Here is a 26,890-nt window from a genome sequence, read left to right on the forward strand (position 1 = left end):
CGGGTGCTGTTAGGCCCTGTGAGACTTTGTCGGGCTGTGTCATGCTTTCTCAGGGACTGCTGCGTTCTGTCAAGCTTTGTTGAAGTCTATCAGGCTCTATCATAACCTGGCAGGCTCTCTCAGTTTCTGGTAGGCTCTGTTTGGCCCTGTTGTGCTCTGTCAGAGTTTATCAGGCTCCTTCAGGCTCTGTCATGCTCTTTTGGGCTCTGTCATGCTTTATCTGGCTCTGTTGGTCCTTCTCAAGCTTGGTTGAGCACTGTCAAGCTAAGTTAGGCTCTGTCAATTTCTTTCAGATTCTGTTGGGCTCTTTCAAGCTCTGTCTGGCCCTGTCAGGCTCTGTCGAGATTTGTAAGGCTCTGTCAAGCTGTATCAGGCTCTGTAATGCTATGTTGAGCTCTTTTAGTCTGTCGCACATTGTCAGCGTCTGTCAGGTCCTGCCAGACTCTATCGCTCGCCATCAGGGTCTGTCAGGATTTGGCAAACCCTGTTGAACCGAGAACCAGGCGGAGGCGTATGGACATTCTGCAGACAAATTTGTTGAAGAAATCACCGGAAAAGGTGAGCGGTTGGGGCAGGCGGAGGGAAGAGTGAAGCTCCTCCTCATATTCTCTCTGTGAGAGGACTTAAATATGAAGAAAGTAACATACGTAGACTGTTAGTTTGGTGTAGAACTAACGGCTACTTGGCAGAAACCGAGAAGGCTATTAAACTTGAACTTTGGGATGATATAGGACAGAAATTATGGGATAAGGTCAGCAACAAAGATAAAGAAGCTAAATCATTAGTAACTACATGGAAGGTTATAATTACCACCTTAAAAGTTCTTAAGGCTGAACGGTCTGCTGCAGCTGGAATATTTGCAGCTTTGCAGCCTGATAAGAAACCTGAAAGTCCCTGTGAAGCTTACCCGGTTCGTGTCTTTGATACCCCCCCTACTCCATCCCCTGCTGTGCCTTCGGCGTCCCCTTTGGCTCAGCAGTCCAGGGCGGGGGGAGGAAAAATGCTGAGCAGGTGTCCTCCTACTCAATTACTCAACCCTGATGAGAACAGCAAGTCCAGATGATTGGAGTCAGACAACTTGCCCAAAGAACCTGTGAAAGCTGAGAAGGCTAAGGTCGTAAACAAGTGTACTATCAGTCCTTTTACCAATTTGTATCCGCCTTTACCGCCTTTTAACCCTCCAACTTCCACGAGAGAGCAGAAGGAGTCGCCAGATAAGAATTGGGCAAAAGAATTGTGTGAAGGATTAGATCAGCTAATAGCAAGTGAATCCAACAGTCGGCAGTACGGTCATGCTGACTCTGATGGGAAAGGGGGTGCGCCTGGGGACTCAGGTTATACAAATAATTATGATGCTAGAAAGTATTGGCGAGAATGTGCACTGTTCCAAACCCCCCTGTTACTAATGATTCTCCAGCACCATTCAAGTCTGTGTTATCTGATGACTCGGATGAGGATGAGGGTTTGCATCATTTTCTTCAAAAGTTAACAGGAAAAAGCGTATGTGTACATGTTGCTCTGAGATCAGATAAAAACCATGAAAGACTCAAGCAAAATTTGACCTATGCAATATAACAGCTATAGATCATTTAGGACAGAATGATGGGGATTCGTTGAAAGGGGCGGGTATCCCTCAACTCTTGGAAGAGACACTAACAAACACATCACAATTACAGGCGCGATTAGTTTTTGAAATCCTGAGGCAGTCAGCAGACCTTGCATATCAAGCTGTGATAAAGGTGCCTGAAACCAACAAAGCAGCCAAATTATTTACAACTATTAATCAGGGTCCCAATGACAATTAGATGCAATTTATTGACCACTGCGAGGGCAAAAACTCATGGACTCCACACAATCCAAGATGAATTCAAGCGAAGCCATTTATTACAGAAACAAGCCTCCTCATATATGCAGTTATTTCCTGATCACGCGTCCACGCTCCAAGCATGCATTAGCTGATTGGATATTGTCCATGTTCATGAGCTGTCCACTCGCCCGAGTCTCACTGCTGTTTTTCAGGGCGCTGTTTTTCAGCCTTCGGGCTGGCCTTGAGATTCCTTTGACTAGTTCAGAAATAAATCTCTATCTAACAGAAACCCATCCACACAACAACCTCAAGAAAATCTCTCAAACCTCCCACAACCACCTTTAAGAGGCCATCAATAAACAGGTTGAAAATTTACAAGCTAAGGAAGCACTGGTGTTGAAATTAGCAGTAGAGAATGCTAATGCTTGCTATCAACGTGTTATCTGTGAGTTTTACAGTACATATTACGTGCTTCTGTATATTGCCTCTCTGAAAATCAAGCAGCTTGTCCGGAATGTGAGTGAATCGTTTTACTAGTTGTTTTTAAGTGCACCGTAAAACCTTCTCCCCACTTTTACCACTTGAGCTGCAAGCAGCCCTGTGCTTCTCCCCCTCCCTCCCTCTTCTCAAGGTTTTTACTTACGAGATGTGGTCAGAAATGACTGTTTTCAGTCGTGTTCCTAAGTAATCGGTATTGGCAGGTGTTTTAAAACATAGGAAAGCACTTGGAAATAGGTGGAAAGATGATCTTGTGAAATATTGTAATTAATGGTGGCTGCTGTATAAGTTAAATGATTGGGAAAAGTGTCCGGAGAATAGAATCTTGAAGTATAAAACCTTGTTGCAATTAATGTTGTTTTTAAGGTGAGAATAACAGGACGAAAATAAATCTCTACAAGAGATGATTAGATCATTTCAGACAATTTTACAAGTGGGGCGGTTTGAACTTCAAAAAGCTGAGAAAGAGTTAACTGAAAACACACAGGTCACAGTAAACTTGCTGAAGTCTGCAAGATGGTTTCCTTATTAACCTGTTTTCTTTGTGGGTATGTGTTTAAGTATGTTACAGTTTTGGTAGGTCTTTGTTATATGGTACGATAAGTTCACGAACTGTTAAATCATGAGAATCCATTGACTCAAAATGTGTGTTTTGTGATAATACAGAAGACCACGAGTAATTTAGTTCTTTACTGCATGAATGTGATGGGAAATTTTTTGTGTGTAGTAGCTGCTATTTTTCTTTCTAGCATGATAGCTTTATTCCGGTATCCAGACTTGTGCAACTCTGGGATAGGCTGTGTCTCATCTCGATGTGCTGGATTTGGCTCTTTTGTATGCACGTCAAGCAAAGAATCCTGGTTTTGGAATAACAGTTGTAGCACACCAGATGAGACACTAATAAAAGCCTTGCCCAGTCCAGCTTGCTGTGGCGGCGGGGGGAAAGGTGCCGATTGGGCTCCAGCGCGCACTGACCTGTTTTGTCAGGGAGACCCAGTGGCACCTCTGCCTGGCTGAGTAGTAAGCGGTTCAAAGGTGCAATGCAAAAATTGAGATATTGTCTTAAATTAGTGTAACTGTGATCCATCTCCATGTTTGAACTTGGTGTTTGGTTTTTATATCTGAGCTCAGTATTTTAATTTGCGTATATATTTATATTTGGTACCAAAAGAATTTTGTTTGGGGAGATAATTACAAAATGGGAACCGGTTCCACTACTAAAATACCACCTTGCTCCCCCTTAGGATGCATCCTTATACATTAGAGTTATTGCTCATATTGTTATCTAATAATTTTGAGACCAGAAAAGAATTTAAGTTGTTAAACTTTGATTGGCATTGAATTTATGCGTTTGTTGGAGGTATGGGAACTAAAACTAAATGCTATGATAGATGTGAATTTGGAAGAGGTTGTATTTAAAAGTTGCTAGAATATGAACTATATGAACTGATTTGGATCTAGAAAAACAGAATAATGGATTTATGTTTATTCCACTGGTTTTTGACATCGTTAAATTGTAAAAGGTAAATGGAGCTATGTAATGTAACTATTGCTGAGCTACTTGTAATTGCATGTAAAGCGTATTGTGGTTGGAATGAAATGGGAAAACAAAAGAGCAAAATATCCCAGGCCTGTGTTTAAACATCAATCTCAGGCCTGTGTGAAGCTGCAAGATAAACTCAGATCCTTGTAAGTGAGGAGTTTGCCAAAGCCTCCTACTTTGTACCAGTGACTACACCAGCTGCGTGGCCTTGGCTACATCTGAACTGCAGAAAAAAAAAAAGAAAAAGAAAAAAGGGAAAACCTGGCTGCCTGCTTTGAAGGCAGTGAAAAGGGGGATTTTCTCTCCCCCCCACTGCAGCAATGTAATACTGAACGGAGCAGTCTGAGGGTGAAGTTTAAAGGCATCCCTAGCAGACCCATAGTTCTAATGAAACTGGAAAATTAAACCAAAGATTTGTTAATAGACTTATTCTGTGGTAACTAGTTGTAAAAGACTTCTTAGTAAATTCACCGTGATAGTTTTTGACATCATGGGAAAGAAAGAAAGAAAGACAGTGTGGGGTTTTTTTTCGAGACCAATAGAATGCCAAATTTGGAACAAAGTTTTACCATATGAATTCTTGTATTTGCCAGAAAGCCCTGTACCTCTCTTGGGTCAAGATTTGTTAAGTAAATTGTAAGCTCAAATAACGTTTTCTGAGAATTCTGTTTAGTTGCATGTCCTACAAGATGCTGCTTGGATGGTGCAGATCTGCTTGCTGCAAGTGAGAAATCTCCAAGGGAATCTCCAATGGACTTAGAGACTTTGATGAATAAATTTATGATAACCTTACAAGCTAACTGCATTCGATTGGACTTGCAGATTTGTCTATGAAACAACCTGTGGCTATTGTGGGACAGTATGATGAGAATGCTAACAGACTGATATACTGATTGTTACTCTGGTCAAGAAATGCAGGGAATGAATTTAAGTCTTAATAGGCCATGATCCTTTTGTCATGTATGTACCATTTGTGAAATTTAATTTTGGTTTTTTGTTTGTAATCTATGTCCTTGTAAATTGCACCAGCTGATTTTCTTAACAGCACAGCTTTTGGCATGCCTAAATGTAAATTGCTGCAGAACCTGCAACTCTTTAACATCTGGTCACAGACCATACTTGTATTTGGTCTGATCCTACATGCTTGCAGAGTTTTTGTTGCTGGTTCTGGGAAGTCTCATAAAGCTGTAGTGGTTTGGTGTGAAGATAACAATTGGCATCATTCTGTAAAAATCATTGAAGGTTCAACCCAATTAGCAGAATTTGGTGCAGCTTTACATTACTTAGAGCTTTTTAAGGAGGAACCTCTAAATTTGATTTATGATTTTGGGTACGTAGTCAAGATCCAACGCATGTATCTGATTCTGAACTTTTTTTGTTGCTTAGTTTGTTTAAAAAAAGGATGGAAGTAGGGGAAACACCACAAAACCAATTGTCAAACACACTCTATGTGATGAAATACTTTGCAAGTATGATCCAAAACCATGCTAAATCAGAAATAACCTACATTAGCTATGGTCAAATCACTAGTCAATGGAAAAGGCCACATCAGCTGATAACATGGGGAAAAGGCTATGTTTGTGTCATTACAGGCCAAGGATCAACGTGGATTCCTGCAAAATGGGTCAAGCCACGGCTGAATAAAGACAACAGAGATTCACTGAATGCAGATGGACAAGAGGGAGATAAGTTGTGAGGACTGTTTCAGACATAGACCATGAATCCTGGTTCAGTGTTGTGGATGCTCACAGACCTGGTGGTCTAGAAGCCTATTAGCAAGCGGGTGGTGTGACTTCTGTGGAGAATGGCGATTTGAACAAGCAGCAGGAGAGCCAAAAGGGCGATATTACACTTAGATAGTCAATGCAAATATGAGGTAAAATTATGAGACATTCCTACCATAATACTTACTACACTCTTTCTCACTGATCTAGCATCTGGTAAAGCCTTAGGAGACATATCAAAGTTAATCTATTGGTCTTTTAAATAGGTTAATTTATCTTCTGAAGTACTAACTCAATTAATAATAGATGTTGATGGTATTGGACATGTTGCTCTACAAAATCAAGCAGTTACAGGTTTTCTGCTTTTAACATTAGGATTATGGTTGTGCTGTATTAACTTGTTTGATTATTCTGAATCTATTAATAAGTGCTTTAGACAAACTAGAACAGTACATTAATAAGATTGCCGTAGTGAGGTTAAGGTTTGACATATAGCTCATAAGTTTTGGAATAAGTGGGTAGTTGTTTGATCTTATTAAATAAGGATTAATTGCATTATATGTAACTGTAATTATTGTGTTAATCATGTGCTGTATATTGCAGTGTATTTCAAAGATGATTCAGTGTGCTGTAAATGGGGCCTGGCTGGTTCAAGATCAAAAAGGGGGAGTTGTGGAGGGGTTTCTGTTAGATGGAGATTTGTTACTGAATCAGCCAGGAATTTCAAGGCCAACTCAAATGCTGTAAAGAGGACCTGTTGTCGGAGAGAAGCAACTCCACAATAACAAGGCCTCAACGTGGCGTAAATCAATGGACCTATCAGCAGTGAGACTTCAGCATGTGTACAGTTCGTGAACATAGATGATATCCAATTAGTGAATGCATGCTTGGAGCGTGGACAAGTGATCAGAGATTAGTTCCATATATAAGGAGGCTTGCTTCTGTAATAAATGGCTTTGCGTGATTCACATTGAATCGGAATGCTGAGTCCTTTATTCACTCCAACACTGTCATGCCCTGGCAGGTTTTCTCAGTTTCTGGTAGGCTCTTTCAGGCCCTGTCATGCTCTTTCAGGCTCTCTTATGCTTTATCTGGCTCTGTTGAGCCTTGTTGAGCTTTGTCAGGCACTGTCGAGCTTAGTTGGGCTCTGTGAATTCCTGTCAGGTTCTGATGGGCTCTTTCAAGCTCTTTTTTTCCCTCTCGTGCTCTGTAATGCTTTCCTGAGCTCCTATAGTGTCTGTAGCACTTTGTCAGCTTCTCTAAGATCCTGCCAAGCTCTGTCCACTGCTATCAGTCACTGTCAGGATTTGTCGCACCCTGTTGAGCTGTTTTAGTTTCTGGCAGGCCCCTTCATGCTCTGTCAGGCCCTGTCAGGCTCTGTCGTGATCTGTCATGCTCTGCAGAGCTCTGTCAATCCCTCTCAGATTTTGTCAGGCTCTTTCAGGCCCTGTCACTCTCTGTATGGCTTTCTCGAGATCTGTTGGTCTCTCTCGGGCTCTGTCAGGTGCTGTCAGTCTCTGTCAAGCTCCTTTGGGCTCTTTCTGCCCTACCAGGCTTTTTCTGTCTCTGTAAAGCCCTGTCATGCTTGGTCAGGCCTTGTCAGGCTCTTTCTATCCCTTTTGGGCTCTGTCAGGCTTTGCCAGGCTTTGTCGGGCTTTCTTGCACTTACTCTGGCTTGTATGGCTCTGTCGGGTTTTGTCAGGCTCTGTCAGGATCCATTGGGCTTTTTCAAGCTTTGTTGTGCCCTGTCGAACCCTGTAATACTTTTTTGACCTCTTTCAGGCTCTGTAGCGGTTTGTCAGCCTCTTTCAGGTCTTGCTGGGCTCTGTTGTTCACTGTCAGATGCTGACAGGATTTGTCAAACCCTGTTGCACTCTGTTAGGCTCTGGCAGGTCCTGTCATGCTCTGTGAGGTGCTGGTGGGCTCTGTAAAGCTTTGATGAGCTCTGTTGGGCTCTGTCAGGTTCTTTCAGGATCTGTCAGGCCCTGTCAGGCTCTGTCAGGATCTCTCATGCTCTCAGTTTCTGGTAGGCTCTTTCAGGCCCTGTCATTCTTTTTCGGTCTCTGTTACGCTTTATCTGGCTCTGATGGGTCTTGTTGAGAGCTGTCAAGCACTTTCAGGCTTAGTTGGGCTCTGTCAATTCCTGCCAGGTTCTGTTGGGCACTTTCAAACTCTGGCTGTCACTCTCGGGCTCTTTCGGGATCTGTAAGGCTCTTTCAAGCTGTGTCAGGCCCTGTGAGGCTCTGTAATGCTTTGTTGAGCTCTTTTAGTCTCTGTCGCACTTTGTCATCCTCTGTCAAGTCCTGTCGGGCTCTATCGTTCGCTATCAGGAGCTGTCAGGATTTACTGAACAGAGTTGTGTTGGGCTTTGTCATGTTCTGACAGGTGCTGGTGAGTTCCGTTAAGCTTTGTCGAGCTCTTTGGGGCTCCCTTGGGTTTATTCGGGCTCTGTGTGGCTCCTGCACACTCTGTCAGTTTCTGGCAGGCTCTGTTGCGGTCTGTCAGGATCTGTCAGTGCCTGAAAGCTCTGTTGGTCTTTGTTGGGCTCTGTCATGCTCTGTCAGGCCCTGTCGGGTTCTTTCAGGGATCTGTTGGGCTTTCTCAGGTTTTGTCGGGCTCTGTCTTGATCTGTCAGGCTACATCAGGCTTTCTCAGGCTTTTTGGGGCATGTAGGGCACTGTCAATCAGTGTCATGTCTTTGTCAAGCTCTGTCCCGGTCTTTTAGGCCGTGCCAGGCTCTGTCTGTCTATGTCAGCCTCTCTAGAGTATTTTCGGGGTGTGATGGGCTCTGTTTGACTCTGTGGGGCCTGCTTGAGCTCTTCTGGGTTTTCTTGGGCTGTCAGGACCTGTCAAACATTGTTGGGCAGTGTTGGGCTTTGTTGGGCTTTTTTGATCTTGGTCAGTCTTTGTTGGGCTCTGTTGGGCTTTCTCTGAGTCTATTAGGCTCTGTCAGGACATGTCAGGATTTGTAGGTCTCTGCTGGGTTTTGTCAGGCTCTATTTGGTATTGTTGAGCTCTATCAGGCTCCATTGGTAGCTGTTGTACTCTTTGAAGATTTGTTAGTCTCGGTCGGCCTATGTCAAGTTCTGTCGGGATCTGTAAGGTTCTGTCAAGCTGTGTCAAGCCCTGTCATGCTCTGTAATGCTTTGTTGAGCTCTTTCAGGCTCTGTCATGCTTTTTCAGCCTCTGTCAGGCCCTGCTGCACTCTATGGTTCGCTGTCAGGTGCTGTCGGGATTTGTCGGGCCCTGTCAAGCTCTGTTGGACTCTGTCAGGCCCTGTTGGGCTGTATCCGGCTTTGTTGGGCCCTGTAACACTCTGACTTGCTCTGTCAGGCTTTCTTGGTTTCTGTTCGGCTCTGTCAAGCTTTATCGAAGTCTGTCAGGCTCTGTCATGCCATGGAGAGCTCTCTCAGTTTCTGTTAGGCTCTTTCAGGCCCTGTCATGCTCTATAAGGCTCTGTCATTCTATATGTGGCTCTGATGGGCTTTCTTGAGCTTTGTCGGGTACTGTCGGGCGTAATTGGGCTCTGTCAATTTCTGGCAGGTTCTGTCAGGCTCTGTCAAGCTCTGCCTGTCCCTGTCAGGCTCTGTCGAGATCTGCAAGGCTCTGTCAAGCTGTATCAGACCCTGTCAGTCTCTGTAATGCTTTATTGAGCTCTTTTAGTCTCTGTCGCACTTTGTCAGCTTCTGTCAGGTCCTGCCGGGCTCTGTCATTTACTATGAGGCGCTGTCAGGATTTATGGAACCCTGTTGAGCTGTTTTGGGCTCTGGCAGTCTCTGTCGTGCTCTGTCAGGCCCTGGTGGGCTCAGTCAAGCTTTCTTGAGCTCTCTTGGGCTCTGTGAGGTTCTGTGAGGTTCTGTCAGGATCTGTCAGGCCCTGTCGGGTTCTGTCGGGATCTGTTGGGATCTGTTGGTCTTTCTCAGGCTTTCTCAGGCTCTGTCATGATCTGTTGGGCAATATAAGGTTTTGTTGGGAGTTTTGGAGCATGTAGAGCACTGTCAATCTGTGTCATGCCCTGTTACACTCTGTCGGGCCTTGCCAAGCTCTATCCAGGTCGTGACGGACTCTGTCTATTTTTGTTGGGCTCTCTAGGGCAGTTTCAGACTGCGATGGTCTCTATAAAGCTTTGTTGGCTTCTGACTGACTCTGAGGGGCCTGCTTGAGCTCTGTCGGGTTTTATTGGGCTCTGTCAGGCTCTGTCAAGCGTTGTTGGGCAGTGTTGGGTTTTGTTGGGCTTTTTTGTTATCTTTATGGCTTTGTCGGTCTCCATCAGGCTTTGACAGTTTCTGTCAGGACCTCTCGGATCTGTAAGCCCCTTTCAAGCTCTGTCAGTCTCTGTCGTGATATGTCAGGCTCTGTTGAGCTTTGTCAGGCTCTGTCAGGCTCCGTAGGGCTCTGTCAATCCCTGTCAAGTTTTGTCAGGCTCTTTCAGGCCCTGTCGGTTTCTGTGTGGCTTTGTCGAGATCTGTCTGTCTCTCTCGGGCTCTATCAGGCTCTGTCAGCCTCTGTCAAGCTTTTTTGGGTTCTTTCTGCCCTTCCAGGCTTTTTCAGGCTCTGTAAAGCCCTGTCATGCTCTGTCAAGTCTTGTAAGACTCTGTCGGGTTCTTTCGGGCTTTGTCAGGCTTTTTCGATCCTTGTTAGGCTCTATCAGGCTTTATCAACCTTTATTGCCCTTATTCAGGCTTTGTCGGGCTCTGTTAGGCTTTTTCAAAGTCTATAATGCTCTGTCAGGCCATGTCAGGATTTGTAGGGCTCTGTCTAGTTTTGTCAGGCTCTTTCGAGTATTGTCGAGCTCTGCCAGGCTCCATTGGGTGCTTTTGGGTTCTTTCAAACTTTCTTGGGCCCTGTCAGTCTCTGTCACGGTCTGTCAGGATCGGTAAGGCTCTGTCAAAACGTGTAAGGCCCTGTCGTGCTCTGTAATGCTTTGTTGAGCTCTTTCAGGCTCTGTTGCATTTTGTCGGCCTCTGTCAGGCCTTGATGGACTCTATAGTTCTCTGTCAGGTGCTTTCGGGATTAGTCGGGCCCTGTCGAGTTCTGCTGGCCTCTGTCACACCCTGTTCAGCTCTGACGGCTTTTGTCGGGCCCTGTGAGACTTTGCCAGGCTCCGTCAGGCTTTCTCAGATTCATTCAGGTTCTGCTGGGCTCTGTCAAGCTTTGTTGAGTTCTGTTGGGCTCTGTCGGGATCTGTCAGTCCCTGTTGCTCGCAGTCAGGATCTGTCATGCCCTTGTGGGCCCTCTCAGTTTCTGGTAGGCTCTGTTTGGCCTTGTTGTGCTCAGTCTCTAGTGTGCTCTTTCAGGCCCTGTCATGCTCTTTCGGGCCCTGTCATATTTTGTTGGGTCTTTCAAGCTTTGTCGGGCATTGTCCGGCTTAGTTGGTCTCTGTCAGTTTTTAATTATCAGGCTCTGTTTGGCTCTTTAAGCTCTGTCTGGCCCTGATGTGCTCTGTCAGGCCCTGGTGGGCTCTGTCAAGCTTTGTCGAGCTCTCTTGGGCTCTCGTTTTTTTTTTGGCCTTTGTATGGCTCTTACATGCTCTGTCAGTTCCTGGCGGTCTCTGTGGGGTTCTATCAGGATCTGTCAGGCCCTGTCAAGCTCTGTTGGTCTTTGTTGGGCCCTGTCATGCTCTGTCAGGCCCTGTCGAGTTCTGTCAGGATCTGTCAGTATCTGTTGGGCTTTTTCAGGCTTTATCGGATTATGTCGGGACATATCAGGCTTTGTTGGGCTTTGTCGGGCTTTCTTGCCCTTATTCAGGCTTTTTTGGTCTCTGTCGGGCTTTCTGGGGGCCTATCATGCTCCGTCAGGCCATGTCTGGGATTGTAGGTCTCTGTCATGTTTTGTCAGGCTCTGTCATGCTCCACTGGGTGATGTTTGGCTCTTTCAAGCTTTGTTGGGCCCGGTCGGGCTCTGTCAGGTTCTACCAGGATCTATCAGGTCTTGTCGTGCTCTGTCAGGCTTTTTTGGGTCCTGTCAGGTTCTGTTAGGACCTGCAGGACTCTGTAAGGCTCTGTCAAGCTGTGTCAGGCCCTGTGAGACTGTGTCGGGCTCCATCAGGATTTCTCATATTCTGTTGGGTTCTGTCAAGCTTTGTCATGCACTGTTGGGATTAGTAGGGCTCTGTCAATTCCTGTAAGGTTCTGATGGGCTCTTACAAGCTCTGTTGGGCTCTGTCAGGCTCTGTTGAGATCTGTAAGGCTCTGTCAAGCTGTGTCAGACCCTGTCAGGCTCTGTAATGCTTTGCGTGGAATATCTGAGGAATTTGGATCTAGGAAAATGGAAAAATTGATTTATGTTTAATATACTGTTTTTTGACATCTGTAAATTTTGAAAGGTAAATTACACTGAGGAATGTTACGACTGTTGAGCTAATTGGAATTGCATATAAAGTGTATTATGTTTGGAATGGAATGAGAAAACAAAAAAGCAAAATATCCAAGGCCTGTGCTGGAACAGAAATTTCAGGCCTGTGTCAAGCTGCGCAAGATAAACTCAGATCCTTGTAACTGAGGAGTTTGCCAGAGCCTCCTACTTCGTACCAGTGATTACGCCACCTGCGTGGCATTGGCTATATCTAAACTACAGCAAGAAAAAAAAAAAAAAAAAAAGGAAAAACCTGGCTGTCCGCTTTTAAAGCAGTGAAAGGGGGGTTTTCTCTCCCCCCACTGCAGCGATGTTGTAATACTGAATGAAGCAGTCTGAGGGTTAAGTTTAAAGGCATTCCTGCCAGATCTGTAGTTCTAATGAAACTGCAAAATTAAACCAAAAATTTATTAATAGAATTATTCTGTGGTAACTAGTTTTAAAAGACTTCTTAGTAAATTCACCGAGTTTTTGAGATCGTGGGAAAGAATGAATGAAAGGCTGTTTTTTGAGACCAATGGAATGCCAAATTTGGAACAAAGTTTTACCATACGAATCCTTGTATTTGCCAGAAAGCCCTGTACCTCTCTTGGGTCAAGATTTCTGTTTAGTTGCATGTCCTACAAGATGCTGCTTGGATGGTGCAGATCTGCTTGCTGCAAGTGAGAAGTCTCCAAGGAAATTTCAAATGCTGTATTTCTACCAGTATTAACAGCGAATGTTTCGATAAAGCGAATACTACACTGACAGAACTGAAACAGGACTTTGATCCGTTAAGGGAAAACAATATATACCAGAGTAATAAATCTAAACATGAACTTCTTCAGCATTCCTTTGGTGTCTTATCAGTACCGAGTACAGCATCTTAGGAAAAATATACAGGCTAAAACTCAGAAAAGTACAGCCACCTAGAAGAAGTTAGCTGAAAGAAAAATCACTAAAAGAGAACTGGTGTTCTTTTTAACAAAACCACGACATGAGCAAAGCATTGTATGTTTTGAACTTTTTACGCCTCCCCCAAGGGTTTGATATTCCACCTATGATTTGCCACGGAACAAGTAATGAGGCCATATGACAGACCTTAGGGAAAATCAGTGTCAGGTCAAAGTGTGCAGTGGTGTTACAGGAGAATAGGAAGGTCCTTTCAAATTAATAACTGGGGGAAAACGTTATGCTTGTGTCATTACAGGCTGAGGATTGAAGTGGATTCCTGCGACATGGGTCAAGCCATGGCTGAATAAAGACGACAAAGATTTAATGGATGCAGACGGACAGGAGGGAGATAAGTTGTGAGGACTGTTTCAGATGTAAACCATGGATCCTAATTCATTGTTATAGATGCTCACAGACCTGGTGCTCTAGAAGCCCATTAGCAAGCAGGTGGTGTACCTTCTGTGGAGAATGGTAATTTGAACAATCAGCAGGAGAGCAAAAAGGGTGATATTACACTTAGATAGTCAGTGCAAAAATGAAGTAAAATTATGGGGCGTTCCTATTATAGTATCTACTGCACTCTTTCTCCCTAGTCTAGCAGCTGGTAAAGCTTTAGGAGACATATCAAAGTTAAGCTATTGGTCTTTTAAACAGGCTAATCTAACTTCTGAGATACTAACTCAATTAATAGTAGATGTTGATGGTATTAGGCATGCTACTCTACAAAATGCAACAGAGCCTGACTGAGCCCAACAAAGCCTGACAGAGCCTGACAGATCCTGACAAGGCCTGACAGAGCATGACAGGGCTTTACAGTGCCTGACAAAGCCTGGTAGGGCAGAAAGAGACCAAAGGAGTTTGACAGAAGCTGACAAAGCATGACACAGATTGACAGTGCCCTATATGCCCCAAAGAAGCCTGAAAAACCCTGATATGGCTTGACAGATCATGACAAAGAAAACCAAACAGAGCCTGATAGATCCTGACAGAACCCAACAAGGCCGACAGAACAAAACAGAACTCAACAAAGCCCGCCAGGGGCTGACAGAGTACGCCAGGGCAAAACAAAGTCTGACTCTGTGGGGCCTGCTAGGGCTCTGTCAGGTTCTCTTTCAAGCTGTGTCAGACCCTGTCGTGCTCTGTAATGCTTTGTTGACCTCATTCAGGCTCTGTTGCGTTTTGTCGGCCTCTGTCAGGCCCTACTGGACTCTATAGTTTGCTGTAAGGTGCTGCCAGGATTTGTCTGACCCTGTCGAGTTCTGATGAGCTTTGTCAGGCCCTGTGAGACTGTATCTGGCTCTGTCAGGCTTTCTCGGTTTCTGTTGGGCTCTGTGAAGCTTTGTCGAAGTCTGTCAGGTTCTGTCATGCCCTTGCAGGCTCTCTCAGTTTCTGGTAGGCTCTGTCAGGCCCTGTCAAGCCCTGTTGGTCTTTGTTGGGCACTGTCATGCTCTATCAGGCCCTTTCGGGTTCTGTTAGAATATGTTAAGCCCTGTCAAGATTTGTTGGTCTTTGTTGGACACTGTTGTGCTCTATCAGGATCTGTCGGGTTCTGTCAGGATCTTCCGGGATCTGTTGAGCTTTCTCAGGCTTTGTTGGTCTCTGTCGTGGTCTGTCGGGCCTAATCAGTTTTGTCGGGCTTTTTTGGAGCATGTAGGGAATCTGTGTCATGCCCTGTCAGGCTCTGTCGGGCCTTGTCAAGCTCTTTCCAAGTCTTTTACGATGGGACGGGCTCTGTCTATCTATGTCGGGCTCTCTACGGCATTCTTGGACTCTGATAGTCTCTATCAGGCTTTGATGGCTTCTGTCTAAGTCTGTGAGGTCTGCTCGGGCTCTGTCAAGTTTTTTTGGGCTCTGTCAGGGCCTGTCAAGTGTTATTGGGCAGTGTTGGGCTTTGTTGGGATTGTTTTGATCTCTGTCGGGCTTTGTCGGTCTCCATAGAGCTTTGATGGCTTCTGTCAGGACATGTGGGGCTCTGTAAGACCCTTTCAAGCTCTGTCGGTCTCTGTCATGATCTGTCAGGCTCTGCTTGGCTTTGTCAGGCTCTGTGCAGCTCTGCAGGGCTCTGTGCGGCTCTGCAGGGTTCTGTCAATCCTTGTCAGGTATTGTCAGGCTCTTTCAGGCCTGGTCGGTCTCTGTGTGGCTTTCTCGAGATTCATCAGTCTCTCTCAGGCTGTGTCAGGCTCTGTCGGGCTCTGTCAAGCTCCTTTGGGCTCTTTCTGCCCTACCAGGCTTTTGCAGGTTCTGTAAAGCCCTGTCATTCTCTGTCAGGCCTTGTCAGGCTCTGTCGGGTTCTGTCAAGCTTTGTCAGGATTTTTCGATCCCCGTCAGGGTCTGTCAGGATTTGCAGGGCTTTGTTGGGTTTTTTCATGCTATGTTTGGTTTTGTTGAGCTCTTCCAGGGTCCATTTGGCACTATTGGGCTCTTTCAATATTTGTTTGGCCTGGTCAGGCTTTGTCAGGTTCTGTTGGGGGTCTGTAAGGCGCTGTCAAGCTTTGTCAAGCCCTGTTGTGTTCTGTAATGCTTTGTTGAGCTCTTTCATGCTCTGTTGCACTTTATCAGCTTCTGCCAAGCCCTGCTGGACTCTACAGTTCGCTGTCAGGTGCTGTCGTGCTTTGTCAGGCCCTATCAAGTACTGTCGGGTTCTGTCAGGCCCTGTTGGGCTCTGTCAGGCTTTGTTGGGCCCTGTAAGACTTTTTCGGGCTCTGACATGCTTTCTCAGTGTCTGTTGGGATATATAAAGCTTTGTCAAACTCTGTCACGATCTGTCAGGCTCTATCATGCTTTGGCAGGCTCTCTCAGTTTCTGGTAGGCTATTCCTGGCCCTGTCATGCTCTATAAGGCTCTGTCACGCTTTATCTGGCTCTTGTTGGGCTTCGTCGAGCGTTGTCAGGCACCGTTGGGCTTAGGTGGGCTCTTTCAATACTGGTCAGGTTCTGTTGGGCTCTTTTAAGCTTTGTCTGGCCCTGTGGGGTTTTGTTCAAGATCTGTAAGGCTCTGTCAATCTGTGTCAGGCCCTGTCAGGGTCTGTAATGCTTTGTTGAGCTCTTTTAGTCTCTGTCGCACTTTGTCAGCCTCTCTCAGGTCCTACCAGGCTCTATCGTTCACTATGAGGTGCTGTCAGGATTTGTTGAACCCTGTTGAGCTGTGTTGGGCTCTGGCAGGCCCTGTCATACTCTGTCAAGGCATGGTGGGCTTGGGAGAGCTTTACAAATCCCGACAGAACCTTACAGAGATGGACAAAGCCCAAATAAGCTTGAAAGAGGCCAACAGTGCCCAATGGAGTCTGAAAGACATCGACAATACCCAAACAGAGCCCAACAAAGCCTGACTGTAGGAACGAGATAAGGACTCAGCAAAACAAGTCGATTCAATGTGAATCACGCTAAAGCCATTTATTACAGAAACCAGCCTCCTTATATATGCAACTATATTCTAATCACGCGTCCACGCTTCAAGCATGGATTCGCTAAATGAGTATCATGGGCTGTCCATGCGCTGGAGTCTCACTGATGATACGTCCGATGATTCACGCCACGCCAGGACCCCCGTGATTGAGGAACACCCCTCTCTCTCACAGCAGATTCTGTTCTCAGCTTCTCTAAGAGGCCTTGAGATTCCTTTGAGCCTGACTAATTCAGCAACAAATCTTTATCTATCAAAACCCCTCCACACTTCCCCCTTTCTTTTTCTTGAATTAGTCAGGCCCCATCAACCGCACGGCGAATAATTTTTGAAATATACTGCAACAGAGAACACGTGATTAACAACATAATTACAATTACATATGATGCAGTTAAACCTTACTTACTAAGATCAAACAACTACCTGCCTATTCTTAAAACCTTAATTCTACTATGACAACCTTATCAACACACTATTTTAATAGATTCAAAATAACCAGACAAGTTAATACAATATTTTCTCTTAACCTCCTAAATATCTATAACTGCGCAGTTTATAGAGTAATATACTTAATCCCATCAGCATATACTAATAATTGAATTAATATTTTAAAAGTTATCTTAACCTATTTAAAAGATCAATAGCTTAAGCTTAATATCCCTTCTAAAACTTTATCAGTTGCTAAACTTAGATTATTATGGTAGGGATATCTCATAATTTTACGTTATCTATACATTGACTATCTAATCATAATATCACCCTTTTGACTCTCCTGCTGTTTGCTCAAATTGCCATTCTCCACAGAAGGTACACCACCTGCTTGCTAATAGGCTTCTAGACCACATGGTCTGTGAGCACCTATAACACTGAATTAGGATCCATGGTTTACATCTGAAACAGTCCTCACAACTTATCTCCCTCCTGTCCATCTGCATCCGCTGAATCTTTGTTGAATCCACTTCAGTCCTTGGCCTGTAATGACACAAACATAACCTTTTCCCTAGGTTATGAATTGATGAGGCCTTTTTAATTGACTAGTAATTTGACCATAACTAATGTAGGTTCATTCTGATTTAGCATGGTTTTGGGTCATACTTGCAAAGTATTTCATCACATACAACGCTTTTGATAATTGGTTTTGCGGTGTTTCCCCTACTTCCCCCCTTTTTTCTATAAAAACAAACAAACAAACAAACAAACAAATAAAAAATTCAGAACCAGATCCATATGTTGGATCTTGACTACATACTCAAAATCACAAATTAAATTTAGAGGTTCCTCCTTAAAAAGCTCTAAGTAATGTAAAGCTGTGCCAAGTTCTGCTAATTGGGTTGAACCTTCAATAATTTTTACAGAATGATGCCAATTGTTATCTTCACACCAAACCACTACAGCTTTATGAGACTTCCCAGAACCATCAACAAAAACTATGCAAGTATGTAGGATCAGACCAAATACAAGTATGGCCTGTGACCTGATGTTAAAGACTTGCAGGTTCTGCATCAATTTACATTTAGGCATGCCAAAAGCTGTGCTGTTAAGAAAACCAGCTAGTGCAATTTACAAAGACATAGATTACAAATAAAAAAAATCAGTATTCAGTTTCACAAATGGTACATATATGACAAAAGGATCATGGCCTATTAAGACTTAAATTCATTCCCTGCATTTTCTTGATTAGAGTGACAATTGGTATATCAGTCTGTTAGCATTCTCATCATACTGTTCCACAATAGCCACAGGTTATTTCACGGACAAATCTGCAAGTCCAATCGAATGCAGTCAGCCTGTAAAGTTGTCATAAATTCATTCCTCAAAGTTTCTAACTCCATTTTGGCTGTCATATTTATTGGATATTGTTTTCCCTTACCAGATCGAAGTCCTGTTTCAGATTTCTCAGTGTAGTATTTGCTTTATGGAAACATTGGCTGTTAATACTAGTGGAAATACAGAATTTGAAATTTCCTTGGAGATTTCTCACTTGCAGCAAGCAGATCTGCACCATCCCAGCAGCTTCTTGTAGGCCATGTAACTAAACAGAATTCTCAGAAAACGTTATTTGAGCTTACAGTTTACTTAACAAATCTTAACCTAAGAGAGGTATAGGACTTTCTGGCAACTATAAGAATTCATGTATTAAAACTTTATTCCAAATTTGGCATTCTATTGGTCTCAAAAAACGGCCTTTCTTCCGTTCTCTCCCATGACCTCAAAAACTCGCATGGTGAATTTGGTTTAATTTTCCAGTTTCATTAGAACTATGGGTCTGCTAAGGATGCCTTTAAACTTCACCCTCGGACTGCTCCATTCAGTATTACATCGCTGCAGTGGGGGGGAGAGAGAACCCCCCTTTCACCGCTTTAAAAGCAGACAGCCAGGTTTTTCCAGGGTTTTTTTTTGTTTGTTTTTGTTGTTGTTGTTGTGGTTTTTTGTTTGTTTGTTTGTTTGTTTGTTTTTTTCCTTTCTTTCTCTTCCTGCTGCAGTTTTATATATAACCAAGGTCACGCAGCTGGCATAATGGCTGGTACGAAGTAGGAGGCTCTGGGAAACTTCTCAGTTACAATGAGCTGCACACAGGCCTGGGATATTTTGCTCTTTTGTTTTCCCATTTCATTCCATACATAATACACTATATGCAATTTCAAGTACCTCAGCAATAATTACATTCCTTAGCTCCATTTACCTTTTACAATTTAGAGATGTCAAAAAACAGTATAAACCAGTATAATAAACATCAATCCATTATTCTAATTCCCTAAATCTAAATCAGTTAATATTCAAACAACTTTTAAATACAACCTCTTCCAAATTCACATTTATCATAGCATTTTAACAATTTAAATGCTTTTCTAACAATATAAGCAATTACTCTAATGTGTAAGGATGCATCCTAAGGGGAGGCAAGGTGGAATTTTAGCAGTGGAACCAGTTCCCATTTTGTAATTATCCTCCCAAACAAGATTCTTTTGGTACCAAATATGAATATGCAAACTAAAATACTGAGCTCAGATGTAAAAACCAAATACCCAGTTCAAATATGCAGATGGATCACAGTCACACTAATTTAAGACAATATCTCAATTTTTGCATTGCACCTTTGGGCCGCTTACTGCTCAGCCAGGTGGAGGTACCTCTGAGTCTCCCTGACAAAAAAAGTCAGTGCGCGCTGGAGCCCAATCGGCACCCGCCCCCCCACCGCAGTGAGCTGCACTGGGCAAGGCCTTAGTGTCTCATCTGGTGCGATACAGCTGTTATACCAAAACCAGGATTCTTTACATGGTGTGCATATGGAAAAGCCAAATCCACCACACCGAGATGAGACACAGCCTGTCACAGAGTTGTGCAAGTCTGAATGCTGGAACAAAGGTAGCATGCTGGAGACAAAAATTACAGCTACTACACGCAAAATTTTACCATCACATTCACGCAGTAAAGAACTAAATTACTCATGATCTTCTGAATTATCACAAAATGCACACTTTGAGTCAACGGATTCTCATGATTTAACAGACTGGGAACTTATTGTACCATATAGCACAGACCTAACAAAATTGCAACATATTTAAACAGATACCCACAAAGAAAACAGGTTAATAAGGAAAGCATCCTGCAGACTTCAGCAAGTTTACTGTGACCTGCGTGTTATCAGTTAACTCTCTCAGCTTGTTGAAGTTCAAATCGCCCCGCATGTAAAACTGTCTGAAATGATTTAATGATTTCTTGTAGAGATTTGTTTTGTCCTGCTCTTCTGGCCTCAAAAACAACATTAATCTCAACAAGATTCTATTCTCCGGACACTTTTTCCAATCATTTAACTTATACAGCAGCCAACACTGATTTCAATATTTAACAAGATCTTCCTTCCTTATAATTCCGAGTGCTTTCCTAAGTTTTAAAACACCTCCCAATACTGATTTTTTAGGAACACAACTGAAAACAATTATTCCTGACCCATCTTGCAAGTAAAAACCTTGAGAAGAGGGAGGGAGGGAGGCGGCGGGGGGGGGGGGGGGGGGGAGGGGGAAGGGGGCACAGGGCTGCTTGCAACTAGTAAAACAATTAACTCACATTCTGGACAAGCTGCTTGATTTTCAGAGAGGCAATACACAGGAGCACATAATATGTACTGTAAAACTCGCAAATAACATGTTGATAGCAAACATTAGCATTCACTACTGCTAATCTCAACACTAGTGATTCCTTAGCTTCTGAGTTTTCGTCCTGCTTACTGATGGCCTCTTAAAGGTGGTCAATAAATTGCATGTAATTCTCATTGGGACCCTGATTAATAGTTGCAAATGATTTGGCTGCTTTGTTGGTTTCAGACACCTTTCTCATAGCTTGATATGTGAGGTCTGTTGACTGCCTCAGGATTTCAGAAAATTATTGTGTCTGTAGTTGTGGTGTGTAAATTAGTGTCTCTTCCAGGAGTTGTGGGATACCTGCCCCTTTCAACGAGTCCCCTTTCCCGTCACGATCAGCATGACCGCATTGCCGACTGTTGGATTCACTCGCTAATAGCTGATCTGATCTTTCACACAGTTCTTTTGCCCAGCTCCCATCTGGCGACTGCTTCTCCTCCAGCGTAGGATTTAGAGGGGTAGAAGGCGGTAAAGGCAGACAGGAATCAGTAAAAGGACTGATATTACACTTATTTATGACTTTAGCATTCTCAGCTTTCACCAGTTCTTTTGACAAATTATCTGACTCCAGTTCCTTGAACTGCTTAGTCTCTTCAGGGTCGTATGATGGTATGGGGGCCCATCTGCCGAGTGATTTTACTCCCCCCGCCCCAGACTGCTGTATCATCGGGGGTGCCGACAGGGGTTGGAGTGGGGAGGGGTTCAAAAGACACGATCCGGGTAAACTTCACAGTCATTTTTAGGTTTGTTATCAGGCTGCAACGCTAGAAAATTCCGGCAACGGCGGCCTGCTCAGCCTTAAAGTCTTTTAAGGTGGAAATTATGAGCTCCCATATAGTCGCTAATGATTTAATTTCTTTATCATCTCTATTGCTGACCTTATTCCACAACCTCCTCCCTTTATCATCCCAAAGTTAATGTTTAAAAGCCTTCTCGTTTTCTCTCGGGTAGCCATTAATTCTATACCGAATTAATAGTCTACATATGTTACTTTCTTCCTATTTAAGTCCTCTCACAGAGAGAATAGGCAGGAGGAGTTTAACTATGGCTTCTTCCTCAGAGGATATATTTTGCCCCATAACTTCACTCTTCCCTCCTCCCGCTCCCAGCCGCTCACCTTTTCCGGGGCCTTCTTCAACAAAATTTATCACCTTTACGGTGACTTCTTCAAAAAAATGCGGAACGTCCGTACACCTCCGCCCGGTCTTCAGTCCAGCTGATCCGCCTCCGGCTGGGCCGCTCCAGGCTTTTCCCCGACCTTGGTGGTACGCAGTTCAGAGTATCACGTTGGGGTCACCATTTGTAGGAACGAGATAAGGACTCAGCAAAACAAGTCGATTCAATGTGAATCACGCTAAAGCCATTTATTACAGAAACAAGTCTCCTTATACACGTAACTATATTCTAATCACGCGTCCACGCTCCAAGCATGCATTTGCTAAATGAGTATCGTGGGCTGTCCATGCGCTGGAGTCTCACTGATGATACGTCCGATGATTCACGCCACGCCAGGACCCCCGTGATTGAGGAACGCCCCTCTCTCTCACAGCAGATTCTGTTCTCAGCTTCTCTAAGAGGCCTTGAGATTCCTTTGAGCCTGACTAATTCAGCAACAAATCTTTATCTATCAAAACCCCTCCACACCTGACAGGGTGTCGAGGATTTAGATTGTGGGGTGACAATAAAACCCTGGCAGATGTATTGTTAACCTCCTCTCCCCCCCACTTCCCCTTTTTCCCCCTCCCTCTCCCCCATTCCCACTAAGGACAGGCAATCGGGAGGGAAAGAAGGACAGAGAGAAGAGAGTTGGAAAAATTAACAATGTTTCACTAATGCTACTAATAAGAATAGAGAAAATAATACAAAATATACAAAACCAATCATGACAGTCTCAGCAACTGCAGAGCCGGCAACCAAAGTCCTGGATTAGACTCTGCAGCCAACCAGAGCTGGATTCATTCTGTCACTAGGCCTCAGTTCGCAGGGACGACTACCAAGGTCCTCTCCTAATGTCGGCCATAAGCAGAAGGGAAAAGGGAAAAGGGACGAGATCCTCGTGATCTCCCACTTTTATATGAAGTATTCACGTGAATGGAATGTTATACACAGTTGTTCAGTTTCTTGGTCACTTGTTTCTCGTCGCCCCTCTTGCGAGATGTCCATCCGTGCTTATTAATAAAAGTTTGCATTCCATTGCTAGGTTTACCAAAACATGTGTCTGGTTCTCCGGGAAAATGCAGCTAATATGAAGGCTTTAGCTGACAGGCAAAATCACTAAAAGAGAAACTTGTTTTTAACAAAACCTGGACACAGGGCCTGACAGAGCATGACAGGGCTTTACAGAGCCTGAAAAAGCCTGGTACGACAGAAAGAGCCCAAAGGAGCTTGACAGAGACAGGGAGCACCTGACACATCCTGCGACAGACCGACAGATCTCAACAAAGCAAGACAGTGAATGACAGGAACTTGACAGAACCCGCGAGGGACTTTACAGAGCACATCAGGGCCCAACAGAGTCTGACTCTGTGGGGCCTGCTCGGGCTCTGTCAGGTTCTGTTGGTATCTGTAAGGCTCTGTCAAGCTGTGTCAGGCCCTGGAATGCTCTGCAGTGCTTTGTTGAACTCCTTCAGGCTCTGTCGCATTTTGTTGGCCTCTGTCAGGCCCTACTTGACTCTATAGTTCACTGTAAAGTACTGTTGGGATTTGTCTACACCTGTCGAGTTGTGTCAGGCTCTCTCAGGCCCTGTTTTTCTCTGTCAGGCTTTGTCAGGCCCTGTGAGACTGTGTTGGGCTCTGTCAGGTTTTCTCAGGTTCTGTTGGGCTCTGTCAAGTTTTGTCGAAATCTGTCAGGTTCTGTCATGCCCTTGCGGGCTCTCTCAGTTTCTGGTAGGCTCTGATAGGCCCTGTCATTCTTTGTCAGGCCCTATCCATCTCTTTCAGTTCCTGGCAGGCTCTGTCGGGTTCTGTCAAGATCTGTCAGGCCCTGTTAAGCTCTGTTGGTCTTTGTTGGGCACTCTTATGCTCTGTTAGGTCCTGTCGGGGTCTGTCAGGATCTGCCAGGATCTGTTTGGCTTTTTCAGGCTTTGTTGGTCTCTGTCGTTGTCTGCTGGGCCATATCAGGTTTGTCGGGGTTTTTTGGGGCAGGTAGGGAACTGTCAATCTGTGCAATGCACTTTCAGGCTCTGTCGGACCTTTTCAAGCTCTCTCCAAGTCTTATACAACGTGACAGGCTCTGTCTATCTATGTCGGGCTCTCTACAGCATTTTCTGACTGTGATGGTTGTGGATGGGTTGTTGTTAGATTGAGATTTGTTATTGAACTAGCCAGGCCCAAAGGAATTTCAAGGCCACATGGGAAAGCTGAAAACAGGACCTGCTGTGGGGGTGAGGCAGTTCTGCAATAACAGGGCATCAACATGACATAAATCAATGCACCTATCAGCAGTGAGACTCCGGCGCGTGGACAGCTCATGAACGTAGATGATATCCAATCAGTGAATGCATGTTTGGAGTGTGGATGCATGATCAGAAAAGAGTTGTATATATAAGGAGGCTTGTTTCTGTAATAAATGGCTTTGCATGATTCACATTGAATCAGAATGCTGAGTCATCTATTCGCTCCAACAGATGGTCTCTATCAGGCTTTTTCGGCTTCTGTCTGACTCTGGGGGACTCTGTAAGCCCCTTTTCGGGCTCTGTCACTGTCTGTGTACACATACGTAGGCACGTCGCAAGAAGAGGCAGAGGCCACGAATTCATTTGCAAAGAGAAAGTTTTATTTTAGTTACCTCTCTACTGGGGGATCTCCAAAGCCACACCTAGGCTCCCAGGCAGAGGTGACACCAGCTGGGATGCAGGTGCTGGTCAGTTCAGCCCTGCTGGAAGATCACTGGGCCTGCTGAGCTCGCCCGTATTTCAAGGCTTCAGGCAGGTGCAGCCTCCCGCTCTTTCTCACAACAAAGCAGGAATCTCAGACATAGTGATAAAGTGCTTAGAGTTTCTCACAGTCCTATGTTATCTAACACAGAGGTTCTACTCATCAAGCACACAAGGTCAGTAAAACAATTAGTGTGATGTATGTGCTTTTTTAAAAAACAGACAGGTGCAAGTCACTTGAGCGTATTTACATTTAATTAATCTCCTTGCCAAATCTTCTGCTATATCCCCATACATTCCACCCCCTCGCTCACATGACTTGCTTCTGCTGGGGCTGACAAAGCCAGAGTTGTTCATTTGGGCTTCTGAGGTGTAGCACAGAGCAATTTACAGGGGCACACAATGAACAGATACAGAAAAAGAAAAAACATATTATTTCTACAATAATCAGGTGTCCCATTCATCTTGTCAAGGAATTGTCTGAGTAATTCAGCCAGGCATTATCAGTAGATTGTTTCACTTGCTGCATTAGTTCCAAAGATGTGAGATCTTGTCTTCCATGCTGGCTAGTTCATCATCTGTGTTGAAGCAACACATGCCTTCAAAATCAAAGCAGCATTTGCAGCCACTACCTACTCAGAGAAACAACAATAAGAAACATTAATGTTAAAATCCCTTAGAATAGCACAATTCTGTAACACAGATATGAGTGTTGTCACCTTCCAGTAATACAGGCTCTGCTTGGCTTTCTCAGGCTCTGTCAGGCTCTGTAGGGCTCTGTCAATCCCTGCCAGGTTTTGTCAGGCTCTTTCAGGCCGTGTTGGTCTCTGTGTGGCTTTGTCAAGATTTGTCGGTCTCTCTCGGGCTCTCTCAATCTCTGTCAGGCTCCACTGAGCGCTTTTGGGCTCTGTCAGACTTTGTCAGGCTTTCTTGCCCTTAGTCAGGCTTTGTGGGGCTCTGTCGGGATTTCTAGGGGTCTTTCAGGCTCTGTCACGCCATGTCAAGATTTGTAGGGCTTTGTTAGGTTTTATCAGGCTCTGTTGGGTATTGTTGAGCTCTGTCAGGCTCCCTTGGGTGTTATTGGGCTCTTTCAAGCTGTTTTGGGCTCTATTGGTCTCGGTCAGGTTCTGCCAGGATCTGTAAGGCTCTCTCGAGCTGTGTCAGGCCCTATCGTGCTCTGTAATGTATTGCTGAGCTCTTTCAGGCTCTGTTACAATTTGTCAGCCTCTGTCAGGCTTTTTTGGGCTCTATCGTTCACTATGAGGCACTGTCAGGATTTGTCGAACCCTGTTGAGCTGTGTTGGGATCTGGCAGGCCCTGTCATGCTCTGGCAGGCCCTGGTGGGCTCTGTCAAGCTTTGTCAAGACCTGTTTGGCTCTGTTTGGTTTTGTCATGTTCTGTGTGGTTCTTGCACGCTCTGTTACTCCCTGGTGGGCTCTGTCAGGTTCTGTCAGGATCTGTCAAGCCCTGGCAAGCTCTGTCTGGGTGTGTTGGGCCCTGTCATGCTCTGTCAGGTCCTGCCGGTCTTTATTGTTCGCTATCAAGCACTGTCAGGATTTGTTGAACCCTGTTGAGTTGTGTTGGGCTCTCTCATGCCCTGCTGGGCTCTGCGGTGCTGTGTCGGGCTCTGTTGGGCTTTGTCGGGCCCTATCGTGCTCTGTCAGGCCCTGTCAGGTTCTGGCAGGATCTGTCAAGATCTGTTGGGCCTACCTGAAACTGAGAGAGCCTGCCAGGGCATGACAGAGCCCGACAGATTAAGACAAAGCTAGACAGAGACCAACAGAACCTGAGAACGCCTGACAGAGCCTGACAGAGTGTTACAGGGTCTGACAAATCCTGACAGAGCCCAACAGGACCTGACAGCGAACTACAGAGTCCAGCAAGACCTGACAGAGGCCGACAAAGTGCGACAGCCTGAAAGAGCTCAACAAAGCACTACAGAATATGACAGTCCCTGACAGGGATTGAGAGAGCAAGATGAGACACGGAAATTACACACGGAGCTGGATGCACAGTGACCTAATATGTGTGTAAATTTACAGTAGCTCTGAGCTTGGTTAAATGCAGTAAAGTGTTACATATTCATGAAAGTTTTAGGAACGCCTATACATATTCGTAACCTGTCCACGAGAAGGCGGTTCTTATTACAAACTTGCTGATAGTACACTCTATTCCCTTGTCCAAATCGTTGATGAATATATTGAATAATATAGGCCTCAGTACTGACCCCTGAGGCACTCCACTAGATACAGGCCTCCAACTAGACTCCACCCCATTGACCATGACTCTCTGGCTTCTTCCCTTCAGCCAGTTCGCAGTCCACCTCACTACCCGATCATCCACACCACACTCCCTCAGTTTAGCTGTAAGGATGATGTGGGAGACTCTCAAATGCCTTACTGAAGTCAAGGTAGACCATGTCCACTGCTCTGCCATCATCCATCCATCTTGTTATGATCTCATGTCCTCCTGATTGCCTCTGCGCAGTTATCGTGAACACGGGTCCTCTTCTCTGTACACGGTCGCCTTTGGTCCAGTGTAATGAGTTGGTTAGGACTCAGACTGCTGAGCTGGTTAAAACTGGCATATCTTCTACCCTGTGCTCAAGTTTC

The 26,890-nt window shown here is 44.7% G+C and overlaps 1 protein-coding gene across 1 annotated transcript in view; it reads left to right on the forward strand.

Moving 5' to 3' along the window:
- Positions 1-26,681, forward strand: part of LOC135577210 (junction-mediating and -regulatory protein-like) — a 138,771-nt gene extending 112,090 nt beyond the window's left edge. Inside the window, 1 exon segment of the mRNA XM_065045106.1 lies at positions 26,586-26,681. Coding sequence (XP_064901178.1) covers positions 26,586-26,681 — 96 coding nt within the window.
- Positions 26,682-26,890: the final 209 nt, after the last annotated feature.

This window comes from Columba livia, chromosome W (assembly GCF_036013475.1).
Source record: "Columba livia isolate bColLiv1 breed racing homer chromosome W, bColLiv1.pat.W.v2, whole genome shotgun sequence".
Taxonomy (NCBI): Eukaryota; Metazoa; Chordata; class Aves; order Columbiformes; family Columbidae; genus Columba; species Columba livia.